The sequence below is a fragment of the Falco punctatus genome (genome assembly GCF_963210335.1).
Source record: "Falco punctatus genome assembly, chromosome: 17".
In the NCBI taxonomy this organism is placed as follows: Eukaryota; Metazoa; Chordata; class Aves; order Falconiformes; family Falconidae; genus Falco; species Falco punctatus.
In genome coordinates this window covers 3,160,704-3,173,806 of record NC_137597.1, presented here as the reverse complement: position 1 = coordinate 3,173,806, position 13,103 = coordinate 3,160,704, and the positions used below count along the sequence as shown (strand labels likewise).

Below are 13,103 nucleotides of genomic sequence, written 5' to 3'. Positions count from 1 at the left end.
CAGCTCCCAGCCGAGCCCTGGTGCCAGGTGTCCCCTCATAACGACACCCGGGGTGAGGGAGAAGCTGCCGTTATGGGGCATACCGTGAGGCGCAGGTGGTCACCACGGGAATAAACTGAGGAAAAACTTCACAAATATCAAAAAAACACAAAACTTCCCTGGTGACGTGGGACCCTGCCAGCCCTCAGAGCACTGCCATTCCTCTCACGCCCTGAGAAGAAACGCCATCGCAGGGGTGGCCAGCAGTGACAGGGCCTCGATGGCGGCGGGAATGGGCACAGAGGGACAGGGCCTGCTGTCACCAGCGTCCCCGCGCTGTGGGGACATGGTGACCTCCTGCTCCTGGGGGAACGTGCGATGGCCTCGGTGAATTAGCAGCCGCCTCTCAGAGTCAGGCCGCCGGCAGGGCCGTGCCCCACGAGTCAGTTCGGCGCCTCAGTTTCCCCTGTTTGCAAAGGGCAGGGCAATGGCAGGAGGGAGCCAAGTGTCCCTCGGGGTGTCTCAGGCATTGGGGTCATCGGAAAAGGGATAATTATCACCCCCAGCTCAGCCTCCCGGCCAGGGTGGACATGCGGCTCTCGCCATCCCCTCAGGGTCAGGTCCCGGCTTGGCGGGATCATGGCTTCTGCCAAGCGCTTGAGGAGAGGCTTGGAGAGCCTTTCTGGAGGCGGGAGGGTTGGGAGCACTCCAAAAAAAAGGAAGAAAAATTAAAAAGCAGGCACGTTTCTGTCAAACCAGGCTGGTTTGGGAGGACAGGGCTGACGGCAGAGGGCGGCACAGGCCCGACACTGGTGCCTCACGGCAGGGCCTGGCCTGGCACCTGGGTGCTTTGTCTTGACACAACCTGTTACTGCTCCTTCCCTCTCCAGCAGCTGCTCTCCAAGTACAGGGAGATATTTTGGGGGGCAGAGCGAGCCCAGGACCGTGGTAGCGAGCCTAGTACCTCTGGCAGTGAGCCCAGAATCTCTGACAGCTTTCAATTCTGAACGAGAACGAAAGCCGAGAGAGAAGAATCAGTTCCTTTTCCCATCCTGAAGCTGAAGCGGAGAAAGGAAACTTAAGAGCTGGGAAAAATAGAGTATTTTTGAGGTAGCCAGCTGCAGGGAGATCACAGCCCTCCTGGTCAGGAGGTACTGTGTTGGACTAGCAAAGTTTCCAGAAAGTTGCTGGTCCATCCAGGGTGAAAAAACTGCTCCTTCCACCCAGAATTAGAAACCTGTGGGCTACAAGGTGCAACAAACAGGGTTATCGCAGATCACTTCATCCCATCACATGGCTGCAAACTCCACGAAATGGAAAGCATCCCACATCGAAGCAGGAGCCCTGGGTGTCAGCGTGAGGCTGAGCACACCAGAGAATCTGTCCGTCTGTCCTAGGGCCACTCTTGGCATCGGTGCATCCCTGCAAAGCCTCCTTTGGATGCCTGCTGTCCCCTCCATCTAGGCAGGGTGGCCTGGCTTTGCTGTTCCCTCTCAGCCTGAGGCATAGATCCTCCTCAGAGTTTTTCCTCCCGCTTTTCCATGGCAATTCACACATCGTCTCCCTATGCTTCATTTTATTGGCTTTATCAAAGACTTTGTTTGGAAACACCCTGCTAAAGCAACAGGAGAGTAACCCCTCCACCCTGGCAAGGGAGGGTGGCTCATTGTCTCTGCTCTGCCCACATCCTGCTCCTCTCCCCAAAAGAAAAGAACCAACCGCCCCCCCTCAGGATGGGGGAAAGGGCTGAAATCCAAGTCCTTGGCATCCTGATTGCCCTCAGGTCTCAGCTGGCAGCAGCAGGAGCCCAAGAGGGCCAAACTGAACCAAATCTGTGTGCCTGGGGGGATCTACACCCATGCGCACATGCAGGGATGCTACAGCGAGCGATCTACTACAAGTAGTAGCCTGGCACTGAGATTACGGCTGCCGTGGCATGGTTGGCAGCGCGGGGGTGGTTTCCGTTGGGGTCGGTACCGACGGCTGATGAGGCCCCACGCGTGTGCCGGGGGGCCCAGCCCTGCCTGCCCGTTTCGGGGAGGGAAGATGAAGAGTTTCAGTGAGGCTTGACCTGAAGTGACATTTTGCCGCTTCTGTTTTTCTCACAGCTTTTGCAGTGGGGTGAGATCTCCGTCCCTGCAACCTGCTCGCCCTTCAAATACACACGCGTGCCTGTGTGTCATTTCAGGTTAACTGAAGTGGCTGCTTCAATTTGAAACAGGAGCTGTTGTTTCATTTTCGGGGTTGCTTAACCCCCTCCTAACTGTAATAAACACTGTGATTAAGGACACAAAAATATTACCCTGGAGGAAGAGGACCAAAAGCTTGGAAAAGGATGAAAGAAACACCCTCATTACCCCTTTTAAAAATATGTTTCTTTAGCTGAAGCTGCTAAATTTGACTCAACTTTACACACTGGAAAGGTTTTGCGGTTGTTTTTTTACAGTGAATAAAGTGGTTTTTTCCTCATAAAAACCCCCACCAACTCTCAGGGTGAGTGATGCAGTTTCGATGTGTCACGGAGGCAGGGTGAGCGCAGATCCTGCTCTCAGGAAGATCGGTGTAAACCCCAAAACATGAGACTGGTCTCGAGCGGGGCTCCAGGTGCCTGAAACCACCACCTGGCCCCCTTGCTGCTGCTGCAGCGCGGCATGGGGTGTGATTTCAGAAGTTTGTTTCACCCCAAGTTCACTCTGAGAGGGATGTAAGGCTTCGGTCTCGGTTTCTGGAGAACCCCATCCCCTGCCTGGGGAACATGGGGGCATCGGGGGTTTGAAGCTAGGAGCTCCTCTGTGGCCAGTCCCAGCCCAAGCAGGGATGAGGCAGGGAAAGGCAGGCACCTTAAGCTCCACCACAAAAGATCTCCAGCGAGTTGGGTCACTGTGCCTCAGTTTCCCCACATGCCCCGTGGAGATAATGCTATTGCCACACAGGCTGTCGGCAAAGTGCTTGGAGACTGACTTCCACTGGGGAGCTGGAGCCATGGGACACCTGGTTTGCTGATAATTCACCTCGTCCTAAGGCAGGTGTTTAAAATAGCTCCTGTGACTCACTGTGCTGAGAAGGGCCCAAGGGTTTCAGGCACCGCCTCAGGGGCAGCTGGATGTTTTCCTTGCGAAGGGACACAGGGCGAGATGCCACCTCCAAGTCTCCAGCTCTTCAGGTCCCTGCGGTGAGCCTGGCCCCTGCTCCCCAGGTGGCTTTTCTCCTTGGTGCTCCTCTGCGTTTTTCCAACTGTGGCAGGCATTTGGCTGTTGCTCATCTCCCATTCCCAGAAAGGGACGTGGAAAATATAAATGTCCCTTTTGCTGTGGTTCCGGTCTCCCCTGGCCAGTCCCTTCTGCATCACCAAGCACCTTAGTCAGGGATGGATGTGTACAGGAAGCAACAGGCGTGATGAGTGCCAGCCCTTTGCAAGTCTCTAGTGCTTCCAGAACAGGAGGTCCAATGGCCTGAAATCTCAACCTGGTCCTGTTTCATCATTTTTTTCTGCTTTCTGAATTGCAGGTGCTTCCCCTGTTGACACCAAACAGTTGTGGAAGGGAGGTGGGAGAGCAATGCTGGCTCTGATTCGCTTCCCGCTGGATAACTCCTGTGTCTTCATCCTATCATAGCTGACAGCCCCAAAGGGCCGTGAACATTCCCCCCCCTCCCCATTAAGGAGAAACAAGAAGTGAAAAGGCCTTTTCTTTTCCGCCAGTCCCTGTGCCACAACACAATGGAGATAGCATGGAGTGGAGCAACGTGCAGCCGATGCTGTGGCTGCTCATCTTCAAGTCTCCCATCGTGTCTACTGTGGTCCTTTCCCTGTGACAGAGCTCTTGGACATGAATCTGGTGGCTCTTGGCCTCGTGAAGGTTTTACTGCCCAGGAAGGCTGGTGCACAGTGATCAAACATGCACCGATCCTTTTCCAACACCCAAACTTAAGATGCATCCAGTTACCCTGGCAGGGCAAGATGGTACCTGGGCAGCGGGATCTTGCCGGGGGACACTACGGCACTGTTCCCCCCTTACAGCACAAGCCCAGCGGGTACAAAATCATCAACAACAGGCGGAAGCAAAGTGACTATCAGCAAGCCAGCCCCCATGCTGGACCTGGTCGGCCTTTCTGTGGCGAGTTTTCTAAGAAACACCGCAGCAGTTGCAAGTGTTTACGGGAAGGGTGGGCCAAACTCAGCCTGCAGCCGGGACAGCCGCGATAGTGCTGGGGGCGGGGGGGACACCACTACGGTGGCTGCCTGAGGGGCTCGGGCTTCTTGTGTTAGCGGGCAGCGTGACGGGGAGGTTTGCTTTCGTGTAAGAGCAGCTTCCCGGATGGTCCGGGGAAAAAGCGAGAGAGGAGGTTAAATACAAACCACATCTCAAAATAGGCCTAAACTTTGAAGGCGTTTGGAGCTGCGCTTCCTGCTTCTAGCAGCCTGAGGAAGAGACCAAAGATGCAGCTGAGTTAAAAAAAAAAAAAGAAAAAAAGAAAAAAGCAAAACAGAGTTAACACTTTCTGCTGAAGGCAGAAGCTGTGGTGACACAGCACACCAGATCACAACACGAGGCTGGGACATGGCTCCAGGGCTCCTGTTCCCTTGGACAGCAACCCCACAGCTCAGAGAGCAGTGCTGGCAAGCCTGGGATGAACCGGGGAAAGGGAACATTTCCCAGGTATGGGGGCTTTAAACAAGAAAAGCCTGGGGCAAGGCAAGGCAAGGATGGTCCTGCTGTGTCAGATCTGACAGAGGGACTTGCAAAGTAACCTGCGGAGAGGGAAACATGCCCCTTCCTTGGAGCAGGCACAGTCCTAGTGTACACACAGCAGCAGGTGCTCTGTGAGGTCAAGCAGGAACAGGACTTCAAAATTCATCACATTAATTAAAAAAACAAAAACCCAAGCAAACAAAAAAACCCAAACCCACCACCCCCGAAGCCGAAGCACTGCAGAGCTGGGAAGTGGAGTTTGACAGTTTGGAGGGTAAAAGCTCAAGCAAAGCGTTACCGCTGCTGACTGATAGCGACCAACTTCTCGTAATCCGAAGATCGACTTCCTCTCACTCCGCGTTAGCTGCAGCGGAGCTGGAGGTGGGGACAGCCCACCGGTGGCTTTCTTCACCCACTAGCACCCAGCATGCAACACCCACTCTGTACCAACAGAGCTGGAGCAACAGGATCTGCCTTACCAAAATTTAATTTGGCTGACAACATCCGGTGTTTTGTAAGGTTGCTTTGATGTTTGTTTACTCGCCATCCCCAGCACATGCTCGGCACCAGCCTGTGGATGAATGGAAAAGAAAAGGGCTCCTCCACACCCCTTTGATCTCTCCCAGGAGACCTGCTAGGAGCAGTCAGTGCTGGAAACACCCTACGGAGGGACAGGTCCAGCCTTCCCTCTGGTGCTTTCGGCTGGCTGGTCCTGGTTAGTGCTGTTCGGCAAGCCTTTGGGTAGCACCTTTGGAGTTAGTCTCAGCTGGGGACAAACCAGCAATCCCCGCAGTAGCCATGTGTGGTCACCGCTATCCCGCACCCTCAGAGCATCCTTCATCCCGCCCCACAATAAAGGGACATCTCCATCACATCAAGTAGTTCATTTTTATTTAAAACCGCATAAAAAAAATAAGATTTCTGAATTCCCCTGTACAATATTAACTATTAACAAAAAACCCGCCGGCTACACACTTGGTTACATGTAAAGACACGACAGCGCGGACAGCCTGGGCCAGCTCCCCCCTCCCCAGCCCCAACCAAGACACCCGTGAGGAAAACCAAAACTCATCTGCAAACTGAGATCTGCACGTGGCAAGGAAACAACAGCAACCAGAAGTATGTACACAGACAGCTGGGGAGCAGGCAGCCGCTCCTCACCTCCGCCAGACATCCGACAGAAACACTACGGGCCCAGGGACGGACACAGGACAGACACGGAGGGAAGACCCGAATAGAAAACCGGGGCGGGGGGGGGATCAGCAGCTGTAGAAGCAAGGCGTGGGTCGCAAACCCACATGAATTATTATAAATAAATAAATAAGTTATCCTACCGGCTAGAACTCTTCCTTTAAAAAACAAGAACAAATTCATGAAAAATAAATTAAAAACAAAAAACTGGAAGAAAAAAAAAAGGTAAAATGTTATAACTATTAACAACTGTACATCAAGCTTTGCTCCTATATAACTTTGTACACATTTACAGCTCTGTTGGTTTGCATTGTTTGTGCATTCGTGAGGGCACAAGGAAGCAAAGAACCCCAGAAAATCCACGCGAGATGGAGGCACAGGAGGCAAGGCATCGCCTGCTTGGCTCCCAGGTGTCTTCTGACCTGTTTTCTTTTTGAAAAGGGAAAGGGAACTATATACCCAGGCGAGTCTTGGAAAAGCAGCAATGTAGGAAAATTCAAGTATTTCCTCCAGCACAGCCCAGATTGTAACTGAAGGCACTCGAGCACGGTGACAGCGGAGAAGACACAGCCATTTGGCCACAGCACCTGCCCTCCCCCCAAGTAAGTTTTCCCCTGTTGAAGCTTTTCTCACAATAAGGTCTCCGATCTTCTCGCAGTCCCAAAAGACACTTGGAAGCCTTCGAATACAGAACCAAAACAACAAAAAACTTTACTGGCAAAGCATCAAATGAGACAGGGTCATTCAGAGGGAAGTCCAGGACAGCTGGGTTGGATGGTGGCCACCAGCGCTTGCAAGACTGGGTTTCCAGCCCAACTCCAGGACAAGGTGTGCGTGTCCCCATTCGATGCTCTCCGGCTCAGTGCTGCGGTCATGAGGAGAAGCCTGGTGTTCTTTGCTTCTTGTGGCCAGGAGATGCGTGGAGCTGTTACTTGCCAGGCTCCTGGATCAAACTGTGCAGGTGGATCTCTGCCGTCTCCTGGGCCAGGTGGATGTCTTGCAGCCAGGAATGGTTGAAAATGTCTTCTAAAGACGGCCGGTCCGAGGGGCGCATGGACAAGCACCACCGGATGAGATGTTGGCACTCTGGGGGAAGAGAAAACAGAAACCACCGGTCACAGAAGGCTCCTGTCCCCCTTGTACCGCTGTCTGCAGAGCCCAGGCCATGCTGGGTGTGCTCAGGGCTGCGCCCAAACCTCCCCATCGGTCATCCATTATGGAGCAGAGCAGGATGGCAGGACACGTGCCACCTCCTCCAGCTAACCATGGGAGGGAAAATCAAGCTCCTTGCGCCACCTCCTCCAGCTAACCACGGAGACAAACCTCCCCCATACCGTAAGAGCGGGACACTCATGTGCCTGGTGCCATCTCCCAAAACCTGTTATCCCCCCTGCACTGCGAAGCCAGGTACTCACCCAGAGAGATCCGCCGCCGGAAAAAGAGCTGGCCCCGGATGATGTCCTCGTCCTGCTCAAAGGGGACGTCCCCACAGACCATGTCGTAGAGCAGGACGCCCAGGGACCAGATCGTCGCCGGGCGGCCGTGGTAGCGGTGGTAGCGGACCCACTCCGGCGGACTGTACACCCGTGTTCCTATGGGATACAGGCAGAGCTCATCAGGCAGGTGCTGCCTGCTCCCAGACCCTCACCTGAGCATCCCCAGGGATGCAGGGGCAGCGCTGGGGGGGGGGGACGGACACACGGTGTGACCCGCCGCCCCCTCGCCAGCACGTGACTCTTGTTTACAAACTTTGGGTTGTGAAATAAAGCCGCCGGTGCCGGAAGAGGGCAGCACGGGGCCGGGAAAGGCCGACCGTTACATGCAAAAAAAAAAAAAGAAAACCCCACGGGTGGGGAAAAACCACGCCTACCCCCCTCCCCGTCTTGGCCAAAAAAACCCAATAATAATAATAATAATTTAAAAAAATAAGCCAAGGCAAACAAGGGGAACAGAGCAGCCCAAGCCTTTCCGTGCTGGCAACCAAACCAGCCGTCGCACGGGTTTTGCAAGCCCCCCACCCCACCCCATCCCGCTACCCCCATGGGTGTTTGTTTTTGTCTGCCTGGCTCCCCCCACCCCAGCCCGGGGCAGGGTGGGTGGCTGAGGCTGTGGCAGGGCCAGGAGTCGGCTCCCGTTTCACAACATCCGCCCCAGCCAAAAAGCAACTTGGCAGCAGCTCAATAATTAATCCACACACACACCCCCAGCAAAGGGGGGAACCTCCAAGTGCCTGGCCAGGCTGGGCTGTGCAATGCCTGGTACCAGGAGCATCCCCCCGGGTGTGGGCTCACCGTCAAATTCGGTGTAGACCGTGTCCTTGAGGAAGGTGCCGGAACCAAAGTCGATGAGCTTGAGCTCGCCGGTGGAGAGGTCGACGATGATGTTCTCGTCCTTGATGTCACGGTGCAGGACACCGCAGCTGTGGCAGTGCCGCACGGCCTCCAGCACCTGGCGGAAAAGCCCCCGGGCCAGCTCCTCGGACAAGGACCCCCTCTCGGTGATGAAATCGAAGAGGTCCTGGGACACCTCCGGCCGCTCCAGGACCAGCACAAAGCTGTCGGGCAGCTCAAACCAGTCCAGGAGGTGGATGACGCCGCGGAACCCGGAGCCCACCTTGTTCAGCAGCACGATCTCCAGTGGCACACGAGTGCCGTTGGGCTGTGGAGGGACCACAATGCAGTCAGTGGGGCTGCCTGGGGTCTGGTACCCCCTGCCTGAGGTGCTCCAGTGACCCACTGCCCGGCCCCACTGGAGCCTGGGCATCCCCCCTGCCAAGGGGATGTTCCAGTGTCCCCCTGCCCGGCCCCACCAGTGCCTGGACATCCCCCCTGCCAAGGGGATGCTCCAGTGCCCCACTGCCCGGCCCCACCAGAGCCTGGGCAACCCCCCTGCCCAGCTGTACAGGGCATGCCCCCTGCTCAGGGGATACTCCAGTGCCCCCTTGCCTGGCCCCACCAGTGCCTGGGCAACCCACCTGCCCAGCCCCACTGGTACTGGGCATCCCCCCACCCAAGGGATGCTCCGATGCGCCCCTGCTTCGCCCCACCAGCACCTGGGCATCCCCTCCACCCAGGGGAGGCTCCGGTGCCCCCTGCCCAGCCCCACCAGCGCTTGAGCATCCCTCCTGCCCAAGGGATGCTCCTATGCCCAACTGCCCGGCCCCACCGGTGCCTAGGCAACCCCCTGCCCGGCCCTACCGGTGCCCGGACATCCCCCCTAACCCAGGGGACGCTCCGGTGCCCCCAACCCGGCCCCAGGGCATCCCCCCTAACCCAGGGGACGCTCCGGTGCCCCCCGCCCGGCCCCAGGGCATCCCCCGTAACCCAGGGGACGCTCCGGTGCCCCCAGCCCGGCCCCAGGGCACCCCCCCTGCCCAGGGGACGCTCCGGTGCCCCCAGCCCGGCCCCAGGGCACCCCCCCTGCCCAGGGGACGCTCCGGTGCCCCCAGCCCGGCCCCAGGGCACCCCCCCTGCCCAGGGGACGCTCCGGTGCCCCCAGCCCGGCCCCAGGGCACCCCCCCTGCCCAGGGGACGCTCCGGTGCCCCCAGCCCGGCCCCAGGGCACCCCCCCTGCTCAGGGGACGCTCCGGTGCCCCCAGCCCGGCCCCAGGGCACCCCCCCTGCCCAGGGGACGCTCCGGTGCCCCCAGCCCGGCCCCAGGGCACCCCCCCTGGCCAGGGGACGCTCCGGTGCCCCCGCCCGGCCCCAGGGCATCCCCCTGCGCGTGATGCTCCGCGTCCCCCAATAACCCCACAACCGTTGCCCCCGCGCCATGTCCCGGTTTCCACCCTCCCGGGCCTCGGTTTATCCCCCCCGCCCGTGATGTGCCGGTTTCTCCCGGTGGCCCCGGTCACTCACCAGCTCGCCCCACTGGGAGATGCGTTCCCGGGCCACGTGTTTGATGGCCACCTGCAAGCCAAGGGGAGCGGCGGGCTGAGCACGCCGCCCGCCGCTCCGGCTCCCCTCCTCCTCCTCCGCCCCGCCGCCAGCCCCGCCACTTACCGGGGTGCTGTCTGAAAGGCGGATACCCGAGTACACCGAGCCGAAGCCGCCGCTCCCCAGCAGCGGGCCCACCTGGTAGAGCTTCTCTAACGGCTCCTTCTCCTTTCCTGAGGACGAGACCCGGCCGTTAACGCTCCGCCCGGGGCCCCAACCGTCCCCCAACCGAACCGGGCCGAGCCGAACCGGGCCGTAGCTCTCCTACCTGGCTGTAGTTTGGCGGCGTGCAGCTCCCCGCCGGGCCCCGAACGTAAATGGGCCAACGAGTTAATTTTCGAGAGCAGCATCCCGGCCCCCGCGCCCGGTATCGGGGCCGGTCCCGGCACCTCCCGAGCCGGACCGGGCACCGGCGGCTCGGGGCCGGCTCCCGGGCTGCCGAGCAGCGGCGGGCGGGCGGGGGAGCCCGGGAAGCAGGCGGCGGTTTGCCGGCAGCTGGGCGAGTCGGGAGCGGCCGCGGCGCGGCTGCTCCGCGCTCTGCCGGTCTCCCGTATGGCGCGGCCGCCCCGCGCCGGCCCCGGGAGTAGCAGCAGCCGGAGGCGGGCCCGGTGGAGCCAAGGGGCGGCGCTGACGCAGCGGGCCCAGCCGCACCGGCCCGCCCAGCGCCGCCACAGCCAATAGTACGAGAGGCGGGCGGGGGGCTGCCCGCTCCGCGCCACGACGTGGCGGGAAGGAAAAGGCGCCAAAGGCGCCCGGGGGGCGTGGGGGGTCCGGGGGGCGTGGGACGGCATCCCCCCGGCGAGAGCAGGGACGCGAAGAGCGAGCGGCGCGCCTAGAGCTGCAGCTGCGACTCGCGCTGCCACCGGCTACCCGGTTCTGAGCGCGCGTCCCGCCGCGTTCCCCGGTTGCCACGGCATCGGTGGAACTCGCGCTTGTTCGTTAAGCGCGCGCAAGAATGGCGGGGGGTAACGCCCACCCGAAAACGCGTTGTGAAGGGCTGCGTGGGGCTCGGCCCGACCGCAGCGGGGTCGGCTCGCCGGGCCGGGGCCGCCTGAACGCTCTCCCGGGGCGGCCGCAGCGTCCCCGCGGCCGGGCCGGCACATCCCAGCCGGGTGGGAGCGGCGGAGCCCTTCCTCCTCCTGCAGCCCCGCGAAAACCCAAACGGTCTTAAACTTCGTCTTCACTTTATTATTTTTTCCTGCAGCCTCACAACTTCCTGGCGGTGCTCGGCACCCCCCGGACCCCATCTCGCCCCGTGCTGCCGTTACTTCATCACGGCCAAACCGGTGTCTGAACTTTTCCCTTTTCTAGTCAAAGCAGCAATTCCAGCTGAGGACTCTTGACCAACAACCCTTTTTTGAAAAAAATCCACACCACCACCACCACCACCACCCCCGACTCTTTCTTTTTTCCGCAGAAGTCGCTGGCTGAGATGCTTTCCCGAGTTCCAGAGATAAGATAAATAATTTACTGGATGGAGGTCTCTGATTACTCAGTCTATTAGCATTTAGAGCAAAGAGCTCCAGCCACCAGGAGCTGAATTATTCCAGACGAAGCCCATCTGGGCTCCCGAGTGAGACCGAGGAGTTCCCAGCATCCCACACATACTTGTGGGATGAATTGCTTGAAATCGAATGGGGCTTACTGGAAATGCTGGTGAGCTCCCGGCTCCTTTAGTATTTCTTTTTTTTTATATATATATAAAAATAATAAAACATAACCCAAATGCAAACCCCAAAGTGGACTACAGAGTTGTGGCTCAGCTGTCGTGCCGGCCGGGAAGGGTTCAGCACCACCGGGAAGGGTTCAGCACCACCGGGAAGGGTTCACCTCCACAGGGAAGGGTTCACCACCACTGTTGCCTCTGTTATATTTATGGAGAACATGGCACATCCTTTTTCAGGGGCTGAGACAGCTAAAAGCTGGAAAACCTACACAGATTTTTACCCAGGAGATTACATTTTTTATTTGAGGAAAAGTGTGGAGAACTTGACGCAGCAGGCTTCATGCTTTTTTTTTTTTTTTTGTGTTTTTTTTTTTTTTAATATATTATTGTTGTTATTTGGAGTGATGCAAGCTGAGGGTGGAGGAGAGGGGCAGGCAGCGCCTTTCTCCTGCCTTATTGCCACCCGACGCCTGGGCATATTCGGGACAACTGGTTCTGCCAGTCGGTGCTCAGCCATGGGACGAGGTGACTTAGCATCTGGCCCCAAACTCATTATCAAATGCTTTGCCGGGATGATGAAAGGTACCGGAGGGGCTGCCCTGGAAACTCTGGCTCTTTATTGACAAACAAAGCTCACCCCGGGAGTGGCAGGGCTTTCCTGGGGGCTGCCTTCCCCTGACCTCCGTGGGAGGTGCAGCCTCCTTCCTCACTCTGCCCAAACCTGCTAATTAGTGTCGAAGGGAGCAGCGTGTCTTGCAACTCGGATGATCTGGGGCCAAATCATCCTTGTGCGTAAACCTGTCCAACTGCTAATTTCCCCAGGGGACTGAGTCAGCCGCTGCCTCTTCCTGCCAGCGTGAAGGGGTTGTATCCCCTCTGGGTTGGGGAAAACCCCCCATCTTGGAGGCGATGGGGAGACATTTCTCCATGCCCTGGCTGTGCAGAGCAGGGATGTGACCCTGTTTCCCAGCTGTATCCATCTCTTCCCAGAATAACCCACCCGGGTGCATCCCTGTTCCCCAGATGACCCCAAACCAGGACTAGGAGCCACCTTTTCCCCCCAGGCCCATCCCACGTACTCACCTTTCCCCTGCCAGCCCAGGCGAGGCCATTGGCATGTGTCAGACATTCAAGCTAACATGAAACAAACCCCATCCTGCCTGCTACCCACTTCACCCTCGTCTGTAGGCATCACTGCTTTTCCCAGCCCTCTTCCTGCGGGATGAAAGCCGCCGAGGATGGCAGGGGCAGGAAAGCAGCCCACCTTTTCTAGCACACCTTGCGCTTCCACGGACACACGGATGTCCAAGCGGGACTGCGGGTCCTGCCCCAACCAGGCGGCAACATCCCTGACCCAGGCTGCCTCTTTCTACCCCTGGGTCAAACCCAGTGCTTGACGTGAGCCCCTGGGGAAGCGGTTTGCAGCTCAGAGGAGATTGCACAGGGCTTGCAAAGAGGAAAAACCCAAGCAGAACCATGCCTGGAGAGACGCAGGACCCCAGGGTGGCACATGGAACTGGTGGCAGGTCTGTGAGAGAGGAGCTCCTAGCAGACATCGAAAGATCAGCTCTCAGCCCTGCAAACAATCCCGGCAGCTTTCGGGCTCTTCAGCGGCATTCCAGTCTAACCGGGGCTGCCTTG

At 58.3% G+C, this 13,103-nt stretch overlaps 1 protein-coding gene across 1 annotated transcript; it reads right to left on the bottom strand.

Annotated features, from left to right (window-relative positions):
• Positions 1–5,544: 5,544 nt before the first annotated feature.
• On the bottom strand, positions 5,545–10,391 carry PIM1 (Pim-1 proto-oncogene, serine/threonine kinase). Its single transcript, XM_080367256.1, has 6 exons — positions 10,065–10,391; positions 9,863–9,969; positions 9,719–9,769; positions 8,153–8,519; positions 7,277–7,453; positions 5,545–6,947 (listed from the first exon to the last, which is right to left on the bottom strand). The coding sequence occupies exons 1-6, from the start codon at positions 10,144–10,146 to the stop codon at positions 6,790–6,792; spliced, it is 942 nt and encodes a 313-aa protein (XP_080223382.1). The 5' UTR covers positions 10,147–10,391; the 3' UTR covers positions 5,545–6,789.
• Between the last annotated feature and the right edge of the window lie 2,712 nt (positions 10,392–13,103).